A 27,431-nucleotide genomic window follows, 5' to 3' on the forward strand; every position below is an offset into this window, starting at 1 on the left:
TGTAGATTACAGTGCTTGAATAACCATGTAATTACATTGTAACAACAGGGTTATCAACCGCGTTCTGCTCTCACACAGTAAGTACTGCTGTTCAACCGCTCTGCTCTCACACAGTACAGTAGATTTAACTACATGGGTAAGTACATCTAATATACCCAAAATCGTATATATATATGGGTTTTATATATATATATATATATATATATATATATATATATATATATATATATATATATTATATATATATATATATATATATATCTGACTGATAACGAATTACACCACAGAATAATAATTAAAAAAAAAAAAAACAGAGCCTGTCAATAGTAATTGTCTTCCTTAGGTGTGAAGACTGTAATGCTGAGGCTTCTCAAAGATTACTGGTCCGAATGAACATAAACAATTGGCAATGTGAATGAAAAGGTTTATTTCACAGTTGCACAATAACAAGCCATTAAGTAACACATTAGAAATCCAGAAATTAAGTTAGTGCTACCAAACAACCAAATATAGAAGACTTTTTTTTTTTCTGGAAATGTAAAACACAAGTTTTTTCTTCCCCCTTTCACAATAACATGATCATTTAGCATTTTAATGAATAAAAGTAAAGTTAATGATAACACTGATTACAGTCATGCCAGTTTATTTACGTTTTACAGCATTAATGTTTAAAACCCATTTGCTGTCTTTAATGCACACAATAATCTGTTTACAAATATTTAGGGGTTTGTCAGACAGTCCATGTTCTGTTTGGTATAATACAAGTTTGTATTTGGTATAAAGTAGTTTCTGAAAGGAAATTGTAGTTCTTGCCGAGATCTCTATACAAATACCTTTAGAGAGCTAACACTTCCTAAAGGCACATGGGATCCACTAAGCAGCAGACATGTCCATTCTAAAAAAAAAAGAGAGAGACAGATGAACTTTATTAGTACTATATAGTAGAGGTCTTTATGTGTCTACCCGGACTCAAGGACCCGAGACCCATACCAATCGGGTTTTTGGGTGCAAAACTGTCACACAACACTTGGCTTCCCCAAGTAGCACATGACATGGCTTGCAGAATGCAGCAGCACACACGTGACTCATATCGAAGGGGTTTCTTAGATCATTCTTAAACATCAGATTAATGGATTTGTTTATGAAGGACATGAAAGAAAAACAAATTACATGAACAAAAGATTATAGAAAAATGCAAGTCTGAGGTGTGGGAATCATTTGTTGTTATTGTGGACAAAGAAGGAAAATACGTTTTGCAAAACACAAATTTTACATTTCAATTCCATTTGCTCTTGTGTTAAGTTTGTAATAAAATCATGCATTTACAACATTGTACTTCAGTTCATTTGATTTTCAGATAATGTATTTATCTTTGTATCTTTTACACAAACATATTATATATTTAATTGTACAGTACTCTGTGTAGGTTCACGATGCAGGTTTACCTTGCACTGACAGATGGTACACTCTGTTCCATGCTTAATCCACGAGGAGCCAGTGAAGCGAACCATGTTGTGCTCATCGGTGCAAGTCTTGGTGATGTCATTGCGCACTGTGTCTGCCTGACAGGGGTCACTGACACAACGCGGGCAGCACTCTCCTTCGGGTATCACAGTGAACTCACATTCAATTTTAGGGCAAGACAGGGGCCAGCAATCCACTTCTCCTTGCTGGAAACCAAACAACAGATTTAATCAGGGAAGAGCCAATAACTCGACATATGAATGAGTGTACTCCCATCTCAGTTTTAGCTTTATTACTTGCTTGATTTACATTACTGTTTTCTAGACCCCTGAATTATTTTCACATTATTTCTTTGCTCCATGTTAATTTCAACACACACACACACACACACACACACACACACACACACACACACACACACACACACACACACACACACACACACACACACATTCTGCTGTGTCTGCCTTATTGGATTTCACAGACTATATCAATACTTCTGAAGGTAAGGGCCATATATTTTGGAATACTTTTATAGATCTTCAGTAGGCTTTTGATTTAGTGTGGTTTAGGCTGCGTCTTACAGAGACTGGAAACAGCTTTTCTAAATACAAAACGCACCATTACAAATCCAAATCAGGATTTAACTTGAATATATTTGTGTTAATAATCTTCAGTTTATCTCTAAGACAATGTCAGCAACATATTTATTTACAATACTAATTTGGTTGTACAGTATTTGGTTGCCTGTCACATATCTGCCCTAGCCCAATGTCCGCCATGATCACGCCGTTCAGCAATGTTAGTTTATTATTGAACAGAGAAGCTTAGTTCAGCAATTGTAGATCCTACCAAAGTTTCCGTACACTGTGTTGTATGTGCTCCCATTGCTGGTAGTGTCAGGTGAGCAGATTAGTGTGTTGATATGTAATTAAATTCTGTTTGCCTGCGGGGCTATTCAACTTCAACCTCCGACTCAATTTCCTGCCTGTCACTCAGCAGCAAATGCACGCACTCACACGGCAGACAGCTACCCTGTCACAAGCGTTAATACCCTGTATCTTTCTAAACAAGGAATTTACAGAAGCTCCCCAATAAAAGCTGAATCTCAATAAACAATAATTGTGTGAATATAGTAATTGTTACAGCTGTGTATAATGGCATTTAAAACAAGATTCATTAATCTGCCTTTTTACATATCTGCCCTTACCCAGGTCCCACCACAGTCGGAGATGTGACGGATTATTGTATAATTAATCAGATTTATAAGAACTTTTAATGAATACTGTCTGAGGAAAAATAAATTATCATAAAAGTCAGTGTCATTTTTTATCCTTCCAAAGTCCTACATAGACCACCAATTAATCATATCAGTGTTATGCAGGAGTTGACAAACGTATTCAGGTCAAAGATATTAAACTCGTTTGGATAACCATCTGGAGTATGACAAACATATTGATTACTTTTCAAACAGTACTGCTATTAGGCCAAGTCTTCAGTCAATCAGACTGAAGAACTAATTTTGAGTGTTGCAGATTATAAAGCTGTAAAGTCGAAAAGAGAAAGAATTGAGTAATTAACTGATACATTGCAACACTCAAATTCAGTCATTATAAAGCTTTCAAATCTCATTAACCTTCAGAAAGTGAATGTTACTTACAAACATTTCACGAGATTTGCCTTAAATTCATTCTATCATATCTAGATATCGAAATGGTGAACTTAATTTAATTTGAACAGTTCACTGTATTTTCTATAGTACATTATTAAATAGTGAGCATAGTTCTGAATTAAATCATTATTTTAAGCCACCAGCAACATTGTGGAATGCCCAGCAAGAAATGTAATGAACACACTCTTGTCAGTAACCCCTATTACTTTTCACTTCTGCTTCAGCTTGTGCATGCTCAACTTCCAGTCATTGCAAGACTATTGCTACCTAACCTAAATACTGATGCAGTCAAACAGCTCCCACGGTGAAGCAAGCAGGAAAAGAAAAAAGAAAATAATCCTATCTATGGACAAAGTTTGGTTTACTCTTTTGTTTTCACCCAATCTTTATAAAGTTTGTTTTGGATGATATTTATCTATCACTGATTCATTCGGAATACTTTAAACCCACCACAACTACTGAGTGGCAGCAAATTCCTGCATTTCTATTGGAGACTCCAATTGCATTTAAAATGATATTACAATGAGAAGGCTTGTTCACAGGATTTAAAGCTATATTACAGTTAGATATGAAGAATTTAAAGCAAAATTAAAATTGTGGCGAAACAGAAAAAAATACCTAGACAGCTAAAAACCCCAAGAGATTGTGCCCATGACCATAAGGACTTTGTTGTGGAAGACAACAAGGAAAGAAGGTACAACTTAACTGTGCAAGTACTGTCAAGTTACTATACATATTGTGACACAATAAAAAGTTCAAACATTTTGGAAAGTAACCAAAAAAACTAATTTCACACAGTATATCAAAAACAAAAGCTCTGAAAAAAACAATTAACTGATTTACATAAAACTCGAATATAGCTAAAAATAAGCAACAAAAAATTTTATGAATAAAAAAACAAAAAAAGAAGCCCTAATTATGATACATTGTTAACATATTAGGTATACGTTACAGCAAACACAGAAACTGAGCAATTCGCCAATTGCCCGGGCGATGTCCGAAATAAATCAGAAGGATCTTTCATTCTGGGTTTTGCCCGGGGATATCTAAGAGTGCCCAACAGTGCCCGATCAAAGTCTGAAATGATTTCAAATATCTTTCATTTTATGTCTTCTGGGGACAGAGGCAGAGCTACGATTGAAGAGCTAGTCCGACCCGCCTATCTGAGCGGCATCATTCACTCACTCACTCATCTCAGTCATAAAAACTACACAGGAAGTCCGGTTTCAGAAAATAGGCATATATTTAAAAATGTATTTTTATTAACAACATGACTATATAAAATATTTAATGAGATATATAAGACTCATTTATTTTAAACAAATTATTAAACTATAGATATGTATTACGTATGTAATTTACGCTCTCAGTCACTCCACTGAGTATGCTCTCCAGCTCTTACATCGCTTGTCATAAACACTGTCAAACGTGAATCAGCTAATCATTCACGTTCCACTAACTGCATCCATCTCTCTGATTGAACAGTTCAATACAACTCATTATTATTATTGGTTGTTACTACATTATTAATAATACTGTCCTTTTTATACGCAAATGTCAATGGGGTTTCTCATGTTAATTTTTGTTCCGATGTTCCTTGTTCAGAAGGTCAGCCTGTCACTCAGAACAGAGGGAGTGATTCGGACTGAGAAGCAGTGGCCTGACCATGGTTTGCCCAGGCAAAGCCTAAAATAAGTTATTTTTAATTTGTATTTCAAGCTTTGCTCATAACATATACACAGTTTAAAGTATGATTGATCCTACTAAGTATTATTGTTTGCTTTACCCCTCTGCACATTATTAAGGGGTGCACCTTACACAAGAGATGTTAAATGAAATGGCTCAGCCACACGTATAATGCATGTGTGTGTGTGCTATACATGATGTGTGCACTATACTCTGAGAATAACTGTACTGTGCTTTGTTTTTATACAAAAATACAATTCACAGTATATTAACAAAGAATATTACAACACGCTACTGCACAATTTCTTTGTGCATAATTATAATAATTTCTCTATACATGTCTTCCTACCAGCACCCCCCTCCCCCACCCAACTCTGTGCTATCCAATTTGATATTCCCAACACTTGTTTTATTTATTTACCTTCACCTTGGAAAAAACCAAGTGATCTAAATGAATGTGACTACATTCCCATCTCATCTCTGTTTAATAGCAATGAGAGGCACTGGGGAGGCCACTGGTCATGCCTCTCATCAGCTTTCCCCAGAAAATGTAGCCTGCTCTTAGAAAACCCTCAGTAGGGATAATAGTTCCTTCTCAAGTGTAGATTCCATTATTTGCAGCATCTGGCAGCGTTGGAATCATCTGCTGTATAAGACTGCATTCCTTTGAGATATGTATTGCGTGTGTTGTATTATTATCTCAGACTGTTTTAACCTCTCCCCATTTATAACCACTATTGTAATGCCTTTTTAAAACCTTTTACTATTTTTTTCTAAATGATTTTCTTTTATTTCCCATGGAGCAATCTCATTAAAACCAAATAGATCAATTGCAGAGCAAGCAGATTTTGGGCACAATCCACATTTTATGTACTAAGCTGTATAAAACTGGTATACTTAAGTAACCCAACTATATACCGTTCTGTTTCAATTCCTTGTCATAAAGATTTCAGAGGAGCATTGATGTCACAGACAGCATTAAAATGATGTACAAAAACTGTAGGAATCTGATCCAGATCAACCTGAAGAAGGCCAGCTAGGAATGTCTGAATATGAACACTCTTAAAGGATCTGTATCTTATAGTCCTTGGAGGCAGTTTTACTCTAGATGCATTCCTAATAATAAAATCAATACAATGATCACTCAGCAAATTTGCAATTACCCTTTTGAAGGCATAGCAAGAGAGATGTTTAGTTAAAAAAAAAGATCAATTGTGGTAGCAGATTAATTATTCCTAGTATAATGAGTGAGTCCATTTATTAGTTAAATTATATTGACTAATGAGATCTCTTAATTTGTTACTGATAGAAGAATTCCAATCTATATTTATATCTCCCGTTATAATTACTTCCTGAGTTGGAATTACTAAAAGTGTGGAAAATTCTTCCAGTGCAGTAACAGATCCATTGAGGAAACTTTATTACAAATTACAGTAATTTATCTTTCATTAGACTCTGACATTTCTCATCACAAAACAAATACAAATGTGTAGTCTTGCAAAACATGTATTCATAGGTAGCTTGCTATGAAAGACTGCAGGACTGGATGTTGGGTTGATGCTTGCAAAAAAATAGCCATGGCGATCAATAATCGATTAATCAATGAATCGCTGTAAATACACATTTCTAATGCCCCTCAACTAATGTGGTTGTGTGTGTCTTACCAGGCATTGACACTGTTGACAGTTCTGCACCCAAGTGTCTCCATTGCTATATGCCATCTGTCCACTTTGATGAAGACACTGACTGCTCAGCCGCGGGTCGCACTCAGGGCAACAGAACAGGTCAACGGTTGGATTCTCACAGTCACACACCATCCTCCGGCACATCACCAACCCACTCTGAAACAAACAGAGACCAGGGCTGAAACTCAGCACAGTATTGTGTGCAACGACAGCAGAGCATGAAAGGGTGTCCAAGTGTATTTTTAATTTCCAGCCATGCATCTGCTGGCAAAAGAGGCTAGGGGTAATCATCTCAGGGGACCACTGATACGATACGCCACGACTGTCACTGCAAGTGCAGGCCCCATAAATCACCATGGCATATCTATTAGTACTGCACTCTGCACGTGGGTTTGTGCTGTTCTTCCTCCCAGGAATAACTCCTCTACCGACATTACATCCTGGAACACCTTCTCACAGTGGAACAATAGCTCTTCGGAATCTGACTGTGTTGCAATTGGGAATGTGGGTCCTCCCTCAAGTAGTGCTATTGACATCTCTACTGGACAATGAGATGGTGGTTCCATTTTCAGTCCTAAACTAAACAGTTTCCTCTTTCTTTGTTTTGACATCCTACCTTCTAATATTGTACATTTTATAAAACAAACAACATGAATGTAAACATGATACTTTTTTGGCAGCATTATATATATATATAAAGAGAGAGCAAGTGAGAGAGCGAGAGAGAAAAAACTTTTTTTTTTTTATATTGCCCTTTAAACTGGGATATTTAACTTAAATTAAGCACATTTCAACACAACTTAATATAAGAAACATGACCTACATGTACAATTAAATACAAGACGTTCCTATGCATTTTATCCAATTCATGAATGCAGTTACAAATAAATACAGCCTTCAATAGCGCAGTTATTAGGGTGTGACAAAGTATGTACTCAACATGACTAATCAACATTTACAGAATATGCAATAACTTTAACAAATGTACATGTAAAGTTTCATTACATTTGTGATCTGTCTTGAAAATACAGTCCACCAATCAAAGACCAAAACTAATGCGAATGCGGATTTGTTTTTTTACACCTTCAATAAGTTGTACTAAGATGAGTCTATTCCAAGATGTAGCTAAACATGTCTTGCTATTCAGAATAGGAATACCAGCTTGGCACAAAACAATGTGATCTCTCTAAGACTGCATAAGCATTATGATTTGCCTTCTAATGGTTCTAACATGTATTTATAACATGTACTTTACTAAAAGATCGTATTTATACCTGTAATAGCCTTCCAATACAACCCAAAGACATGCATGTTTATTTAGTTTCACTATAAAAGCAACATTTTACTATACAAATAGACTACTCGAGTTATTGATTTCTCATCTAGTCTTGCCTGTATTTGTGTGTTAACTATCAGTGAAAATGGACAGACAGTTCACAGTGATCTGACTACTAATAGACTCTTTGGAAACTTAAATTAATGCTTCTGAGAAAGGTTCCATTTCATAATGAAAAAAAAAAGATTCCATACTACAAACAATGCAAGGATGACAGCATAGTATATTTAATATTGCTTTGCTCAGTTCCACTTTATTTTCATTCTGAAAGAGAACATTCAGAAATTGGTTCTCTCAACATTAAACCCTCTGTCATGAGGTCATGCTTCATTTTTAAGGTGCACTTTTTTTTGTAAGTTTATAAAGTAGTTTACAAACATGTTAACAAATGTTTTTCACCTTGTGTGAATAGTTAGTTAATATTCTAGCCTGTTAATATGCTAGAGTCCATCCTTGCTAGATAATTTGAAACATTTAAAAACTACTAAAATAACTTTAAAAGTGTCTTTAAACAAATATAACCCCTGTTTCAATGATATAATCAACCTGATAATTGACTTACTACATTTTCTAACTCAATTATGCAGATCAGTTGTCTTCTTCAATGTCTACTGTGTTTATTTTAAATAAAAGTTCACAAACTATTTTAACAAAAGTCCTTGTAAAAATCATTCAGTTTAGACTGTGTTTAAGCAAGCTCTTACCAAGTGTCCCTGGCTTCAAAGCTGTGTAAAATATTTACAAAATTTACTATATAAACACTCACCTGACATGAACAGACAGTGCACCTGTCATTCTCTAAGACCCAGATATGTCCATTATGCTTTATTTTGCTTTCATGGATACAGTCCCCAGTACAGTTTTTTCCATGAGGACACCTGCAGTCATATCCTCCATCCAAGTTGAAGCAAACAGTGTCATTGGCACAACTGTGCCTCCCAGTCGTGCATTCATCAATGTCTGTAGAAAGAAAATGTACTAAATAAAACTTTAACAGCACATTTAATTAACAAAATGCTCTCCTAGTTGGCATAAATTATTCTCTTCATAAAAACCTGAAGTAGTAAACTAAGTATTTCTCTTCGTCAGTTAACCTTGCTAGCCCTTTACAGGATTTCAGGGAAATGGCTTCTTTCCACTTGTTTAAATTGATCTTTTAGAGAACCACTTAATTCAGAATGCCGAATCATGTAATTTAACCAGTTTCTCTCCCCAGTTGTACACAGAAACTAAAGTAGCAGATGTTGGTGAGCTTCTACACCCTGGAGGTGAAATTTCAGCTTGACTGGACTCTGTCTTGCCTCATCTGGCGCCTGACCAGCAGGGGTCGCTGTGGCACAATAATGTTAACCAACCCCAGCCGATTTTTCCCTCCCCAGTCTGCATGAGTTCAGAGGCTAATGTAGAACGCCCTACAGGATCCATGATTGGAACATGACACTGCCTTTACTAGGTGCACCCCTTGTTGATTAACCTAAACGTTTTAACACCAAGGTGAGAATTAGTAAGGATAAGTAAGGAAAAGAAACTAAAAAATACAAAATACATCCTTTATAATCTTTGGGAAAAAAAAAAAAAAAAAACTGAAATAAAGTTAGAGGAAACAATAAAGAATATTTGTTTTAATTTAAAATACACTGTGTGTCTTTTTGAACTAAACTGTATATAGGAAAAAAGTTACAGTTAAAGACATTGTACTTTTCTACAGTAGTTGGAAAAGTTAGGAACATTGAAAGTGGCTTGACAGTGAGTCATAATAAATGTTTAGGTCTTGTAGATATCTGTTGCATTCTGTGCAAACTGGGAACATGAGGTGCCATTGTTATAAAATAATAAAGCGACTAATGTAATAGTGGATAGAGTAGCAGGATTGAAAGAAGTACTTTGTTCCATAATAGATCGATGAAAGTAAATGTTTATTTTATTTTTGAGATTTGTCTGTTTGTGATACTGCAGATTTTAGTGCTGGGACAAACATGCACTGTTTTTTGGTTTTTTTATAATATATATATTTTTTTAATACAAAATATATTTCTTGTGATTGCACAAGACTGTACTTAAATAACTTGAAAACCATTTTTTATTATTATTATTATTATTATTATTATTATTATTATTATTATTATTATTATTATTATTATTATTATTAGTTTTACAGCTCATTCTTGCCTCTTTGTTTACTTGGTTTAGCAATTGCAAGGAACCACTTTGTCACTTTGAATGCCTGCTAATGCATTTGAAAATTACCATTAAGCAAAACATTCACAAACTGTATCTGCTAAATTGAACATTTAAAGCTTAATTTAAAAATGACACTAGCTGAGCTGATTCATTGACACAATCATGCCCCCGGAAGGTGCGTTTCCTATATTTAATGTCTCTGGCTACTCTGATTGGAGAGAGAGAGAGAGAGAGAGAGAGAGAGAGAGAGAGAGAGAGAGAGAGAGAGAGAGAGAGAGAGAGAGAGAGAGAGAGAGAGAGAGAGAGAGAGAGAGAGAGAGAGTACATAAAAAGACTGAAAAGCGACCTTCACATGACTCCCCATTTGGTGAAAGCATCCCGTTGTCGTGGTAGCCGTCCCTGCACTCACAGTGGTACCATCCAGGCAAGTTGATGCAATTAGCGCGGCTGTCACACTCAACAAAGCCATCCAAGCATTCGTCAATGTCTTTTTATCAGCCAAAAAAGGAAAACATAATGAAATGCGGTCAGTGGAAAGGACTGCATGTTCTTAAGGAAAATAGATTACTGAAATGCTGCTGCAGCCCTAGTACCTCACTGGCAACTGGGACTGCATCTTAGTCCCTAATTTCAGTCACTCTTTATCTGAATGTGCACTAGTTACTAATAGGATTTAAACTGCTACTAAGGTACCATTCTGAAAAAAGGATGAATTTGGTTAATGTGTTTTCCCCAAACTTTACACCATTTTATTTTTAAAACTGCAGTAGTTGACAACTGAGGACTCCGTGTTGCAAATCATATAATAGTTTATTTGCAGTCTTTTCAGAATACTTATTATCATTTTTGTGTCCTTTATTGATATTGCAAGAATGATCTTTTCTTCCCATCATTGTTTACTGACGACGCACAAGGGAAGCTGTTCCTCATTGGTTAGTTCCTCATCCACCATTTTTCACAACCCCTCAGTGTTGCTTCAGTGTTGTCCTTTGTATCGCAAGCAGTGTATACATGTTTTATTTTTTTTGTCATTGTGCATTATCTCGTACGACACATTCGCTTGTCACATCCTTTAGGAAGTATTTTCAAAGCCTTCAAAATGCAAATTGGTTTGTGCAGTCACTGACCTTCTGCTACCTCTACAAAGACGGACATTGATTGTAAATGGCTAGATAGTAATGGGATTAACATCTAATGCCTAGTGAATCATCCAAAGTTCATTCAAATTATCCAGATAAATGATAATCATATTTTCTTGTGATTAGTACAAAGTGATCCTGGGATCCACACCCTAATTTATAAATCTATTTGCAGGTGTGCCCATAAGTACTGTCACCCTCTAGTTTCTTGAGTTTCTGGTTCCAAGGCCCATCTCTAGTTGTAAATCTAAAGAGCACCACTGGATCCAGTTAAAGAGGTTGATGAAAAGTAGCCACTCTTTAGGTATTGAGCAGTTAACAATCCCTGTGGTTATAGCTAGACTTGATCCTTTTTGATGTTTATTTTTCAGGGGCTCACAAGATACTGTAATAAACCATGTACCTGTTATAGTACCTACAGTATTTAACAGGGGTTCTTCATTGGACACCATGAAACCTTTTATTTTATACAACGTCGAGATTGAGATACTCTCATCCAAAGTCCAACAATAGGAAAGTGTATGACTGACACCCATTTCATTAGCTGTGATTTTAGTTAGCTTGGAAATCACCGGTCCGACTACATTCAGTAATATGCTGGTCAGAAGCAAAGAATAAACTGAAAAATATTGCATTAGATAGTAAAGACCCTGCAACGTACTGCACAATTACCGGAGTTACTGCAAGGACCAGAATTGTGCATCTCTGGTCTATTGTATTGATGCCCAGGTGATGGTTCAGCATGCAGGGTGCTTTAACCCTATGCGGACAGACTATTACAATTTCAATCGAATTAGATCGATGACGTAATTGCATGCAATGCGGTGACAAGCGTGCTATTTGTTTTCTTCACGTTACACAAAACACAGCTACTGAAGAAGTTGATGGGTTCACAGATCACTAGGATGACGAACTTCTTCACACTGATTCTAGTAAAGAATCTGAACTAGATGAGCCTGCGCATCTGTCAAACAAGTTTGTGTAAAATAAAAACCTAGTTCCTAAGGGCTGTGGCTACCACTGGCAATTGTACAGTTTTTAGGTAGGAGATAACTGAATGACACATTTATAAAGGTAATCATAGGGTATACTTCATCATAGAGTGAAAACATTGTTTTCTTAATAATCTTCAGACCTTCAGCATTTTAGAAAGGTATAATACTGCATACTTTAGGTGGATTTTTTGCACTGAATCAAGTCCTACAGTGAAGTCTTGTCAGGCACACCTGAAAAGGGTAGAATTTTCATAGTCTGCGAAGGGTTAAGCCTAAAATGCTGCTTCTCGTAATGTCATCTGTTTTTTTTATGAGGATCAGCTGGATAGCAAGGGATTAGAATGTGCCAAATGTGCCCCGAGAAGGATTTCACATTGTGATATTCTGACCCTCAGTAAAATTCACATTGTTCAGATCTATACATAATTGCAGTTGTTTTAAATAATAAACCACTAGCTATAAAAAAAGAAAGTACAGAGGACCATAAATTACAGACTGCAATAATATCACAGAAGAATCGCCCACAACTGCAGCCCTGGAGCTCACCTTATTCTGCAAACTTGTTTTTCACAAAATCATACATTTATATTCACTACAGGGCCATTGTCTATCTGTGGCAGATTCCTGCTCCATCGACTCATTATAGCTTGTGATTTCTTGGTAACTCAAGTTGCAAGCTTAATGATGAAAAGTGACCTACGGCCTTTATTGCAGCCCTTTACTGCATCACATTTGAAATTAACTGTAATACTGTTCCAAGCTTGTCTGGCTTTTCTGGAAACAATGAGAGATTAACTCTTTCAAGCACCAAATAAATACACTATACAGAGAATTTAAACCACATTATATTTGAGGTTATAAAGGATAAGTCTGCTTTGTGTCATTGGCAGTCAAAGTAAATTAAGGGAAATTAGTTCAACACTCAAAAATAAAACAGTATCCATGATTTATTTTGCATATTCATTTAATTAAATTCTTCCACAGTTGCTAAAAGAAAATCTGCTGACAGACGTCAAGTCGAGAAGGATTCTTAACATCTTCAGTTAGAAAGAAGAAAAGGCATTCTGTCTTACTACAAGCTTTGGAATTAATGATACTCTTCAATTCTTTGCCACATCGGTCAAGAAGGTACTATTTTGAAAACAAAATAATGCCATTTAATCTTATTTGATTTCTCAGACACTGCAGCCAATAGCTGAACCAGTCATGAGGGACAGGGCTAAAACAACCATATCTTCTGGTCAGTGAATTTGGGTTTGATTGAAAAATAACTACTAAAAATGAGACAAGATCCAGTCATTCACTCTAGAGTTCTAGGCTATCTGAATGCTCAGGCATTAATTTCCAAAATCAAGCTATACTTTGCAATTTAAATATTTTAGATTTCTGACTGTGCACCTGGTATGCTGTGCAGAAACGATGGGCAACAATATTCTCTGTGTGTTTTCATCTGTTAAATACACCAATTTTGATCTTACTGAGGCAAGCAAACTTAAAACAGATTATCTGCAACAGGTTTATTGTAAATATGACCACTATTAATATCATTCTAAAGCACAGTTTTTGTATTCCTTCCCTGAGCTACGGCAGATCTTTCAAGTGGCATTTATAACTGTCTCCTGTTGTATAATAAACATAACAGTGACATAATAGTAGTAAATCAAGGTGTGAGAAAACTGCAATTAAAACAACCAGGCATGGAACAGACTGCAGAGAAGGCTAAACTCAGGCTGAAAAATTAACAAGATTGTGGCACATGGCAGCTTTTAATCTTTTATGTGATCCCGTAGGCCAAATCTTCCCACATTTTGCTTAATAACATTCAATTGACTTTCCTCATTTATTTTATAAAAGCATTATTTCAGGATCAAAAATGGATTTTAAGCCATACATTTTAAAATGAAGGCCTATCTGATCAAATGTTTTCCATTGATCCCGTGTTTAATGTTTGAACACCATATTGATCCAAAGGCAAGAAAATTCTTCTGTTGAAACACTGAATGTAGAGATCTAAAGTGGAATTGAATGCTGCTGATAAATGTATAGGGGTCACAGCATTCTGAATGCTGCTGATAAATGTATAGGTGTCACAGCATTCTGAATGCTGCTGATAAATGTATAGGGGTCACAGCATTCTGAATATGATATTACTCAGCAGCTGTTAGGCTGCAGTGGAGTTGGCAGAGTAGATTGACTTTATATAAAAGCTACTAGTATAACTTTATAGTTCAACCATTAAACATATGAGGTAGATTTCTTGACTGGCTATCATAGCCAAATTGATAATTTATAAGTTATAAAAGTTTACCATAGTAAAAGCTTAGCAAAGTGTGATACAGCACAATGAAAGCGTGCTAAAGCATAGATAAGCACTGTAAAGCCCAGAGAGAATTGATAAGGCATATTAAAAAACACGTCAAGCCATGGTAAACATGCATAAAAGCATGTGTATTTTAACATAACTGCCAAATGGCTGAACATTTGCTGTGTTAAAGCATTTTAAGGGGAGACCAAAAATATGTGAAAGGTGTTTGTGTGTGTGTGTGTGTGTGTGTGTGTGTGTGTGTGTGTGTGTGTGTGTGTGTGTGTGTGTGTGTATATATATATATATATATATATATATATATATATATATATAAAACATTTAAATAATGTTCATTGTTGAATAGCACAACTGTGTACACTAGAGGGAGCCAAACTTTCTTAGGTTAACTGACTGGCAAGGGAAGGCAGCCACTTAGTTCAGATGACCTTAAAACCAATGTTTTACTGTAATTAACAGATATGGAGGAGCTAACATTAGCTTAAAAAACAGACCTGAACAGGCAGCCTTGAACATAATACATAACTTGCTGCACTTAAATGTAGCCACCAAATGTAAAGTCGTGGGTTTTCATGGTATAAATCAGTCACTTCAAATGCTGGGGTGGGCCAAAAACTCTGGGAATATTTTGGGGAAATTCGATCAAATCAAAAGCAAAGGGTCTTAACTAGAAGGAAAAACTTCAAACTTAATAAAATGGCTTTCAAAGTGACCTGCTCTTCAAGGATCATTGCATATAGAGCGTGGATGTTAAAGCCTCATAAATAAATAAAAAAAAACATTGTCTGCAGGTACTGAAGTACTAGCTAATATTGCCAAACACAACCCTCTGAATAATCAAATACACCTATAGGACACTACGCTTCTGTTTTTTTTTTTGTAGTAATTGAAGAATGTACACCCAGGAACCTGTGAACTGCACGAAGCCTATTGCAATTCAGAGCAATCCTTTTGATGTCTTAAATGTCTTTGTTGTGTCATAAATATTCCACTCAACCATGCCGATGTTTCTGTCTTCAAAGGTCATAGGAATATAAATAAATAAATAAATAAATAAATAAAAATGTTGGGTCACATTCAGACCACTATTTTGCACATTTATGGTTCTGAAGTACAGCTTCTTGAAGATTTTTTAGCAAAGTGCTCTGAAGACGGAGATGATAGACAGCTCCGTAAAAAAGACACCACCTTTTGCGGTATCAAAGAGCTGGCTGAACTCATTACCTTGATTGCTGATTTAAAATAATAAGATCAGACACATCTTCCACTCCCCTGTGACCTAAAATGAACTTGTTACAATATCCCATAGTCAGAGTCATAAGTAACTCTTTACCTAATTATTACCTGTGCTGTACACTATTAGTCAGTGCTACAGGTTAAAAAAAATAATTTGTGTATGTAGGTGCCCTACATAGATGTCCTTTCATCAAGATGTGTTAGCCTTCAGAACTTTTCCCTAGGCTCTCCTCATTAAATCTGGGATGTTTTAAGTTACTTTTCAAAGTCTGATTCAGATTCATTAATATTTTGACCTGTAAAATATACACTACACTAATAAGAACTGTGGCAAATGAATGATCCATTCCTAAAAATATCTCTGTATGCCTGGATAAATTATGGACTTCTCTTCATATACAGTATATAAAACATTTGAATGTGCTTGTTGAAGGGTAGCGTAGAATATGCATTTAGGGCAAGGTTGCTAGCATCCTTGTCAGGTTTTATAATAAATGCATGTCAGAGCTTGTTTCAACATTACCAAAAGGTATCATTGATGATTGTATTATTCAGTTAAAAATTGGTACTGTAGTAATTCTTTTGACCTATACAATATTAAAAAGTAGGTGGCAATAATATAAAACACTGTACATAGGTGTTTTACAGAGCTGGAGCTAAATTAAAAGCTAATAAGATTTGTTAACGTGGAAGTATAGCTGCTGATGTATCAAATGAAGCAATTTCCAGAGCTGCGAGTTGCTAGTTGGTTTTTACATGTACCACCGATGGAACTGTTAACTGGCAGATGAAGGAACCTCAACAGTGCAGGGAGTGCATGCGTGACTGAGCCGCTGCTTAGATAAAGGGAGCTTGGAAGTGAATTTTCATTGACCTTGCTGACATTCCTAATGACAATTCATTGTTGTCACGGATTTCATCCATCACAGAGACACCAGTTCCTTACTATGAAACAATTCCTCATTATGCATCCCCTACCACTGGAGTCAATGGCTGCTCCAACAATCAAAGGTGATAATTCAGCAACAGCTAATTAAGTATGATGAATTGCATTCAAGACTCGGCAGTAAAAACACACACATACAAAAAAACTACTGATTCAAGTATGAGAAAACCTTAAGGCTAGATTATTAATCATGGATAAATAATATTTTTCTGTGATGCGTTCTATAACTGAGGTTGTGAACAAAAACAAAAACATTTTATATCATGATGGAATAGTTTGCCATCATGATATAAAATGGATATTAATAAATAGCTGTATCACTGTTATATGACCAGAGATTAAAACAATGTGGCAGTGAAACAGTTAATTTTGTAGTTAAAAATGGCTTCAATATGGCAGCCATAAAAGGTACACCCAAATGGCTTTAAATCCATTAATGTCACAAGAAACCTGAACCAGATTTACCGCCTTATACACTTGGGTCTGACAATATATCATTCATTTCTCTGGTTAATGGTTGGTTAAAAGCTGTTAAATCTGAAGGCCATTTGTTTTAGTGGCATGTTCAATGGTGACCTACATATGGTAGCCTTGTGTTTTTCATTTAATATCTGAGACTAAAAATTCAAATAAAATTCCAGGACCAGTACCAGTATCAGTACCAGTACCAATCACTTTAGCAAATAGTGCTGAACTGCATTTTTACATAGTAACCATGACCCTATGTACACTCTATTATGAGTTATAAGGCAGTTTTACATTTGACCTTTAGGAGAGGTCAAAGGTCACAGGCAATGACCATTTTTGACAGAGCATACATGGGTTACTATATGTGTTCCATAGTAACCATGACCCAACGTGGCCACCATGTTTTTTTATCGGACTAGCAGTTTGGGAGAAGAAGAGCTTTGTAGTTTGTGATTATGACATCTGCACCGACATGTTGACGTCATACAGCATGGCCACCATACCACACAACCCATCAGCTTTTACAAACACCAGTTAATCTTGGACTATCCCTCAACAACTATACCAACTTTTAGCACTCGGCAATAAGTTGTTTTCGAAAGACGAATTTATACATTGAGGCAAAATGTTTTTTTTTTTAAATCCAATGTGGCAGCCAAACCATGTGACTTACAACATAAGTTCAACAGTTTCAATCTTCCCATAAGCATCTACCAACCTAACAAATATGCTTACTTTTCAAGCGACTGTGGCGGATAGAAAAATAATAATAAGAATAATCCCAGCAATAGCAATAGGCTTCCCAGCCTGTGGCCTAGAGGCCTAATAACATCAATAACACAGGCTAACCCAGGTGACATGTCAAATGCTATTTCCAGTGGGAAGGTGCTTGTCGCCAGTATGACCTGGAGCACAAACAACTGAACCAAGAGCTCCCCTGGGTTCGTGTAGTAATGCAATGGCTGAGCTTGTATTTAAAAACACTACTCCATATTGGCTCTCTGGTAAGCTTCTGTGTTATAAATATAACAATTCCAATAAATGTTGGCCTCAAACTAGCGTTAAGTCTTTGATTATAGAAATATTATTAAATATAATAAAACCCTAACCTACTTTTAATAGTACACTGCTGAAGAAAAAAAAACTTGAAGCTGCTAATGATAAGGTAAAAGAAAGGTCCAAAGATTTACTTGGGAATATTCTTTGGTCCTTTAATGGGTTAATTTTAAAAAGCAGCTCAAATTAGATGCAACTGCAGGTCGCAAGTGAAATACCTTGTGACCTTCTTGGTAAATTAGAGTGGGTTTAGGTCATAGATTTAAAGTCAAGTAAAAAATGTCACATACATAACTGGGAGTTAAATTGAGTGCAAAAAGTTCAACATGGCAAAGTTTGTATGGAACATGATTTGAATGTTGATTTGATATCAGCTCAACTGATCTGAATAAGACTATTTGACAGTTTACAATTAAAGGAATTTCTGGACAAACCTTTATGTGTTTTGGATTTTATAAAACCACTACTTCTTTTAACATTACTGTAGACTGCCTAATATGACTACACTTTTGTACCTTGAACAGATCACTGCACCCACAAACCTACAATACTGCACCTTCCAAAGAGAGTTTACTAAAAACTGGTCTTTGTTTTGCTTTGTGCATTGTGGCCTGGGTGGAAGGCTTCCTAGCACAGATAACACCAGTGTAATAGCTAGTGCTATTGCTAATGGACTTACTATACCAATATGGAGGTTTTTTTTCTTCTTTTCTTTTAATTTGGTCTGTCTTCAATAACTAGATGAAAGTAATTTGAAAATATCATCAAACTGGGGAAAGAAAAAAATGAAAATGATAGTCATAAAAACTACGACCACCCTAAAATGTATAAAGCCATTTATTTTGTGTTACTTCACATTTGTTGTAGCAATATTAATAAATGGCTATATTAATATACAGCAGTTAAAGAGTGGCGGTACTACCTTATTAAAACAAACAAAAAAAATGATTTAATGACATAACTGCACACATAAATTTCATGCCATATAAAGCCTGTAGTAATCACTGGAAAATGCAACAAACTAGTATTCTTTCCTTTTTCCCCAAATTAACTTATATAAACAGTACTTTGTACACTGTTGTGTTAATACAATCCAGTATTTTGCAACTGCTTTCCCTAATGCTTTTGTAGTGAGAAATGATTTTCTGAATCAATGATACAATCGTGTTGAACAACAGTCTGCACATGCTCACAACGAGTAGATGACATCACTTCTCGAGAGTCTCGAGTGCCATCTGCTCCACTTGCAATAGTGTGTATATCTGTAGATTGTCATGCCTTTTTGAGGCTTCACTTAGTTTTCTAACTGTCACCAGCTGCCTTCCAATCTTTTAGTGAATTCCCAGTGGCTGTGGCAAAATAAAAATAAAAAACCTGCATGCATGCGCTGCGGCATTCGACAGTCTGCCACTTTATCAAAGAGTGGATCCATTATAAGTGACAGCTTTTCTGTGTTCAGAAACACATATAAATAGGACCTGCATCAACATCAAGCCATTGCTGCTTTCACTACAAATTAAGCCAATATTGTTTAAATTTGTGTACTTCAGATTACTTTTGGGCAATACTAGAAAGAGCAGGTCAATTAACTTTTAGGCAGTATAAACAATAACATTTCTGACAATCTACAAAAAGCCTGAACATTTCTAAAAATAAACATGAAAATGTGAAAAAAGAAACCCAAATTATACATAACTTGTTAGTGTCTTTATGTTTGCAATTGAACATAGCTAACATCACTTATATAAATCATGTTCAGCAACAGGACAACTGATTAACTGAAGTTCGCATTTTTTTTCACTGCTGAAGGGCCTCATTTATTGAGCTTGCTTAAGGCACTGTCACAGCACAATGTTTTGACACATTTTTAAAACCAGACAGTCAGGGACAACACATTATATAACTTCCATCCAACCATCCATTATCATTAACCGCTTAATCATTTACAGGGTCACAGTGAGCTGGAGCCTAACCTGGCAGATACAGGGAGCAAGGCGGGACTACACCCTGGACAGGATGCCAGTCCATCGCAGGGCACCATACACATGGCAATTTAGAGTGACCAATCAACCTAAACAGCATGTCTTTGGACTGTGGGAGGAAACCGGAGTACCAGGAAAAAAACTATCTGAATACAGAGAGAACGCGCAAACTCCACACAGTCAGACCCCTAGGCCGGAATTGAACTCAGCGCTAACCATTGCGCCACTGTGCCACCCTACATTATATAACGTTTTTTTTTTTTTTCAAAAAGGACATAATGCTCAGTAATGTGTTTGACTTTAATTACAATTATCTCATTAGGAATGCAACCCTTAATCACCCTTTGCTGACTGTTTTAAAGGTACAATAAGTCTGAAACTTGATGGTGACTTATATGTTCCTTCACTGCAGCAATTCCCCACAGCTCAGGAGAAGTGAAGGTTGTTCTCACTATAGTCCCTGCCAGTTTTTCCTCCCTTTCCCATAGGAGTGCCAGGGCCCCAGCGAAGACCACCGACTTAGCACAGCCAGGATGCAAACCTGCGCTCTCCTGACTGTATGACTCACACTGCACACCACATGGTTGTGCTTTTACCAGTTGAGTCATGTGGTATGACTTTTCAAAGCTACTAAGCAAATGTTCAGTAGAAATTCAGTATGAAAAAATACAGCAACAAGACACACAAGAGTAGGCCACTATACATCCTGGGTGATCTTAAAAACTGTCTTTTGTGCATTTACAAAATGATGGATTGCTTGCTTAATGGATTGCTTATTTAATGGATTGCCACTTTAAGTACAAGTTCTCTCTGTCTGAATAAACTATGCAGTGCTTTCTCTACTGGTTGATTATGTTTTCATTGTGACATTGTGACTCAAGTTTCAATTTTGTTTAGAAACTGCAGTTAAAATACACAAGTAAAACACGATGATGATAACTGCTGATCTTTTAGTGTTTAGTGAATCATAATGTATATAATACTTTAGGAAATACAGTATGTGTAGGAAAAATACCTGTAGAAAAACCAAGATACAGCTTGTTTAAAAAAATAGCCCTCAATGGACATTTTGTACACATAAGAAAATCTCCACACTATCCTGCACAAATTGGCTTCGGAGAGGCCCAGAACTGAATGGCACAAGGTTTTCAGGAAAAGATAGATGGACCAAGGCAATACACATTTCAATCCAACAGTCCCAGTTTACAGTGACTAATGTAAACCTTAACTATGGATAGTCAAATGTGACAGGAGGTGTTGTGTAATATGCGAAACATAACTTTATTTGTGGATAGAGGTAGCCTTCCAACACATACTGTATAATGCTACTGAAAATGGGTTAGATCACTGCTTGGATGCAAGTAAAGCAGGTTCAGGGATCCTGTTACCCAGCACAGTTCAAGGGGTCCAGCTTCCTTTGTGGGTATTAAAGATCCTATGGTGCCATCTAAGACATCTATTATATAGCAAACAAAGTTAATCAAAATTTTATATGAATATTAACCCAACTCAGTTAGAAAACTATTTAATGAATACTCATAATACTGATAAATTGTTGTCTCTGAACGATGTGCTTTACTGATTGACTTAAAGAGTGCTTTAGTAACATCATTTCAATTGTGTTTTGTTTGGCTCCTGAACCTCAGGGTTTGTTGCAGTTGCCAATACAATATGGTGGAAGCCATACGAGGGAATCATTATCAAACGTTATCTTATTTCTAAGAAAAATAAACAAAACTGATCTGTATATCACAATCATCAGCATTAACCTTCCTGATCGGAGACGATTTATTTATAGACCAGGCTTTACTTTAAAATGATTCCCTAAATATATCAGCGTATTAGAGGTAGAGGTAGAGGCAGAGGTAGTATTTCATCCTTTATTAAATATACAATATGTGTAGAATGGCTCTGGGTCAGTTCTTATTGATTGATAATCTCTTCAATCCAATGGCACCATTTATTTGATGTCTGACCTAATACAGCTGAGGTAAAGCGGCTTTTGAAGCTACAGCTTCATAGAGACAGTACATGTTTTTTGTCATTTTCTTAATGTTTGGTAGACAGATATATTCTTAGATTTTATATTATTTACTATTGTTCCATCACCAGTGTTGTCTAGTAAAAATGAACAGTACCACATTGCTCTAACCTCTGGCCATACAGACCACATGTTTTGACATAGGGTCTTTATAGCTGGTACACAGTTTTACTCTGAGTTTCATTACAGGTGGTCTTTCAGTGGCAAATTCTTTTAACCTCTGAACATATTCATGATGCAGCCCGCTCACTTTCAGGCACTGCCTCATGCTGTTTTCTGTGATTATCTCAATAAAGTTCCAGTACAGGTAGTGTCCAATTCACTGCCACATTGCTTTTTAACCTCTGGAAAAAATCATGTATTTCCATTTTATTTCATGTCTACAAGCTATTCAATCTGATATGAAATACCCCTTATATTATGCTTCTGGGGTTTTTTAAAAACAATTTGTGAAAGCTTTCTGACATAAAAGAGTGTGTTAAAAGCCAATAATAAACGACAAAGCCTTTTGCTCGAAACAGCAGTACACTAAATACCAAAACATACTTACAGCAACAAACATACTTTTTGATGAATGCTTTGTTATGGGATTGTTAACCCTTAAAGTCACACAAGGAATTAATGCGGCTGCTGTTCAAACGGTTTCTTCTTAAAATACATTTGGGAGTGACTCAGTTATCACAAGGAAATTGATCGTTTGGATGACCAGATCCAACCTGTCAGTATATTTTAAACCCTGTTTCTTGCACCTCATTGCAAACATGAGAAAGTTAGCATTCTTTTATTTGTAGGACGCATACGTCAGTTGTACTTGAAAGGGTTTACTCCACCGTCTGGTTTAGCCTTGGATTTAAAAACAGGCAGCAACAAAGCAAAATCAAAGTGAGTTCCCTCTTCACAGATACACAAGATTTAAGCTTGCGGATAGCGTTTAGATTGAATGCTAAGCAAGCAGAAAACATGTAGAAATGGATGATCTAATGGCTACTAAAACATTGCAGCTCTCATAAAATCTAATAGCACAGGATAGATGGAAGATGTAGCCTGGCTTTGACAAAATAAAGTGATACCATCTTCATCAGGGAATAATATGGCATCAGTAAAAGTAAAGCGTGTGAAACTCTGTTGAAAGAAGCAATAAATGGCAGACAATCCTGCTAAACAGGACGTGCATAATCAATAACTCTGAAAGTCAGACTGGCACAGTGGAATAAAGAGATTATGCTGCATCACGTTACCCAGAACCCCTCTTGTCAGGGAGCACAGAGCCTCTCAATTATGTTTAATTTGAACACAGAATGTAAGAGTCTGATGAAGTGATTCCAGCTGCTATTTATTTTTAAAAAGGAGACTAAGCAAACGTAAGCCCCTGGGAACCATTTTTAGACTGCACCTATTGTAGCTGTAATGTACAACAAAGCCATTCTTGGCAGTAAATCAACATCTTTTAACTTTGTTTCACCTTGCGAAAACAATGCTTTTCAACCCAAGAAATCAAGGACTGTTCAGTCTGCTTTAAAGTAAATCCCAACATTTCTCCAATAACTATTGACGAGCTCACTGTTTTGTTATGAAGTTGAAAGAATGTATGAGAAAAGCTGCCTGCGTTAGTCTGTCACTGTGTGGGAATGTGCTCAAGCGATTAATGGGAACTGGGAAGAATGTGCAAGCCAATTATTACAGCATCGATATAAAATGGAGAACAGTTATGTTTTATTATTCTATTATCATTTTTCATTTTATTATTTTTTATCAATTGTACCCCACAATTCTCTGTCAAATTTGAATGTCGTTTCACCACTGCAACCCACTAACCAATCAAGAGGACCGAAGACCCATGGCTTCTGGTCTCCAGTGGTCAAACTAATCGACTCATTTCATCTGACAAACCTTAGTAGCAGATGTTACCAAGCTACTGCACTGACCATGAAAGTCTGGAAGACTATTCAGGTGTCTCAACAGTTTGCTGTGGCGTGATGAGATGATCTTTTTGCCGATTTTCCACTCTGTTTTCATCCCTATCTGATTTATCCCAGGAGGGGACTTTGTGTGACCCTGGTCAAGGTTGACAACTTGGTGCAAAGACATTTTTAATGAAACTGCACTGCAACATACAGGCACAGAGATATCACAAAAATAAAAATATGGGCTATGCTACCAGGTATTAATAACATTTCAATGACTCACACCAAACAGTTATAAGAAATATAGATGTGATTATATATATATATATATATATATAGATATATATATATATCATGCCTAAATAAAGTATGGGTCTTACAGTATTTGTCCTTCTATGACTCTCTGTTCTTACAGTCTTAGCCCCCACATAATCCTTTATTTGTCCTCCAAGGTGGATGCATTTCAATTAAGTGACGTTCCTTGCACACCATAAAAAGCAGGAAGATATCCTTATGGTCATTTAATAGCATTTAAGGCTCTTAGCTCAGCCATGATGAGCTGGCAGAAGGTTCAGGCATTCTTATGCTGTACTGAGCATCTCTTTCGATGTGTAATTCTTACCTAGTGCTGGGACAAATATTGGAATATTCGAACAAATATTTTTTGACATGTACACGGATACAAAAATCAGATGTTCGTATTCGCTACAAATGGCAAAAATACCTTGGACTTATTACTGCCTCACCAGAAGTTGCAAAACAGTTTTAAAAAATGGCAAATGAAAAAGGGCGCTGTGAGAGTAATATATATATTGTAACACAGCAGGGAAGGGGTCAACCCTCGCTACCTAAAAAAAAAAAAAACACATGTTAATTGTTTGTTTATTGTTTAAATGTATTTGCTAATTGCCTTATTGTCAATTATCACCCGCACCTGGTAATGACTGTAAATTAGTGACAGGTGCAGGGTTTAAAAAGCGTGCAGCTAGTCTGGTCTTGGCTGCTATGTGTGAAGAAGCCAGCTTGATAGTGTGCTCAAATGTACTGAAAGACAAAGGTACTCTGTACAGTATTTTTGTGAATTCTGTTTTGTGTAAACCTGTGAGTCTTTTTTTTTTTTTTTTTTTTTTTTTTAACAGGTAAACAGCTTAGCTGTCCTGTTTGAGTTAGGTTCCTGTTTGTGTTTTAGTTAGTGCTCAAAAAGGATCTAGGTGTTTCTTTTGCTTTGTTTAATTCTTGTTTATTAAAAATATCGTGTTAGCGCTTTGAAAACCGTTTCTCTGTGTGCTCGGTCTGTTTAAAAGGGGCAACGAACGTGAATTAGTGGTCACTGATCACAATATATAGAAAATAAATAAATAAATAAACCACATGGTGAACACAGCAGCTCGAACCTCTATAAAAGTTTTAGACAGAAAAAAGTAAACCAACCAGATTATGTGAGCAAACATGCATAGTGATCTCGACAGAAGGTCACCTGGGCAAGCACATCACTCTGAAAAGCCTTGCTTGAACAGTGCCTAACTTGCTGGAATATCTTGTTGCACACTTGCTGTGTTCGTCCCAGCACTGCTCTTACCTGTTTCACATCCACGGCCAGTAAAACCTTGAGGACACAAACAGTGGTTTGGAGTGATACAAGTACCTCCATTTTGACAACCATCTTCACAAAAAGCTGAGGTTTTCATAAAAAAAAAAAAAAAAAAACAATGGTATTATCTATGAAAGCACAGAAAATATATACAGGAGAAGTACAATTCTGACAAGCAGTTTAAGAGCTTATATTATTAAATATTACACACACTGAATACAATTGTTTTCTTCAATGATTCCCACTAACCACCAAGAACACCAACTATGTCCTTAATGTTTTTAAGAATATGAATTATTTTGATTAATCTACTGTTTTACAGTTATTTTAGTATGTCACTAGTGTCACCTTTACAGTTCTGCTTACACATTTTTTCACACTTTATATCTCAAATAAATGAGTCGGATATACAGACATTTCTCACATTTGTTCTGTGAAATGTAAGGATGCTTCAATTAATGCAGAACACCTGAGTATGAGTTTGCAATTCCATTAATTAAATCTCAACCCTATACAATTAATATATACTATAACCCTTATATATATATATATATATATATATATATATATATATATATATATATAAAACCCTAATATTTAGCAGTATGGTAATTATTATATTGCAGAGATGATGAGAGTTGCTATGCTATTACTGAGACAATAACTTAAATATTTACAAATTGGTTGTGGTCAGTAGGCTTCATAATACAAGGGCTCAAATATACCTTGTTTTGTCAGGTATTATTAAACATACATATATTCAAAAAGAGATTAAAAAAAAAAAAAATTTGTATTTAATGAACGGCAAACCATTACAATTTAAGTGGATACCTGAATTACAATTCAGTAATCTTACCTTTACAAAATGTGCCATTCCCTGTGTATCCGGGTTTACACATACAGTTATGCCCTCCCACTGTATTAAAACACAGAGCATTCTCATCACAGCTGTGTTGTCCTGTCACACATTCATCATGCTCTGCAGGAAAAGAAAAGAAAAATAGCATCTTTAGTCATGCATGAGCCATGGTTTTAAATTAACCACAGACTCTAGAAGATTTGCCCCCCCAACACCACAACCACAAAAACCACAGCTACCACATACAGCCCTGACTCCACCCACAAGCCTGCCCTGGAGGGACCACCCTCCCAGTCAGCACTTTGTACTCCAGGCATGTCCAAATCCTTGGTATATCTTTTTTAAACTACCTGAAAAGCAGCCTAGTGCCTTATCCTACTGTGTGAGTGGTTTGTGACATGTACAATAGTATATCAAGCTCAGACCATCTGTTATTTTAACACAGAGTTTATAATGCTGAATAATGTAATGTTAATTTTAATTTGTGACCTCACTTCCATATAATGATTTGACATATAACTCCTTCCCATACTTAATGGTGAGCCACAGATAGAAACACGTGCACAGCGGGAAAAGGCACTTGTATAGCGCCTAATGTTTAGTTGCTGTATATACTTCTACTTTGTGAGATGTTTGTTCGAAATAAAAGTGCACCCCCTCCGGCTACACCCTCACCCCGACCTTGGCCCCCCTACTTTAGAACAGCTCCGGCGCCATTGTCTGAGAGATTGGGGAAGCACTTAGCCAGCGTCTGCAATAACCCCAGTATAACAGAACAGCGATCAAGTAACGTTGCTGTAGTGCAACATTATCCAAAAACAAGTCTAAGCATCCTGATCCAGGTCAAAGAGCGAAGCTGCTAACTTC

At 36.1% G+C, this 27,431-nt stretch overlaps 1 protein-coding gene across 3 annotated transcripts in view; it reads right to left on the minus strand.

Moving 5' to 3' along the window:
• Positions 1 to 410: 410 nt before the first annotated feature.
• LOC121319982 (protein kinase C-binding protein NELL2-like) overlaps positions 411 to 27,431 on the minus strand; it is a 70,296-nt gene continuing 43,275 nt past the window's right edge. For 2 of the 3 annotated variants that reach the window (XM_041258022.1, XM_041258021.1), the window contains 7 exons: positions 26,562 to 26,684; positions 25,694 to 25,789; positions 10,371 to 10,511; positions 8,610 to 8,803; positions 6,487 to 6,663; positions 1,446 to 1,670; positions 411 to 895 (listed from right to left, as the gene is read on the minus strand). In XM_041258022.1, coding sequence (XP_041113956.1) covers positions 854 to 895; positions 1,446 to 1,670; positions 6,487 to 6,663; positions 8,610 to 8,803; positions 10,371 to 10,511; positions 25,694 to 25,789; positions 26,562 to 26,684 — 998 coding nt within the window. In that variant the 3' untranslated portion in view covers positions 411 to 853. The remainder of the gene's footprint in view (positions 896 to 1,445; positions 1,671 to 6,486; positions 6,664 to 8,609; positions 8,804 to 10,370; positions 10,512 to 25,693; positions 25,790 to 26,561; positions 26,685 to 27,431) is intronic. The other variant, XM_041258023.1, reaches the window with a different exon arrangement.

This window comes from Polyodon spathula, chromosome 8 (genome assembly GCF_017654505.1).
Source record: "Polyodon spathula isolate WHYD16114869_AA chromosome 8, ASM1765450v1, whole genome shotgun sequence".
Lineage (NCBI taxonomy): Eukaryota > Metazoa > Chordata > Actinopteri > Acipenseriformes > Polyodontidae > Polyodon > Polyodon spathula.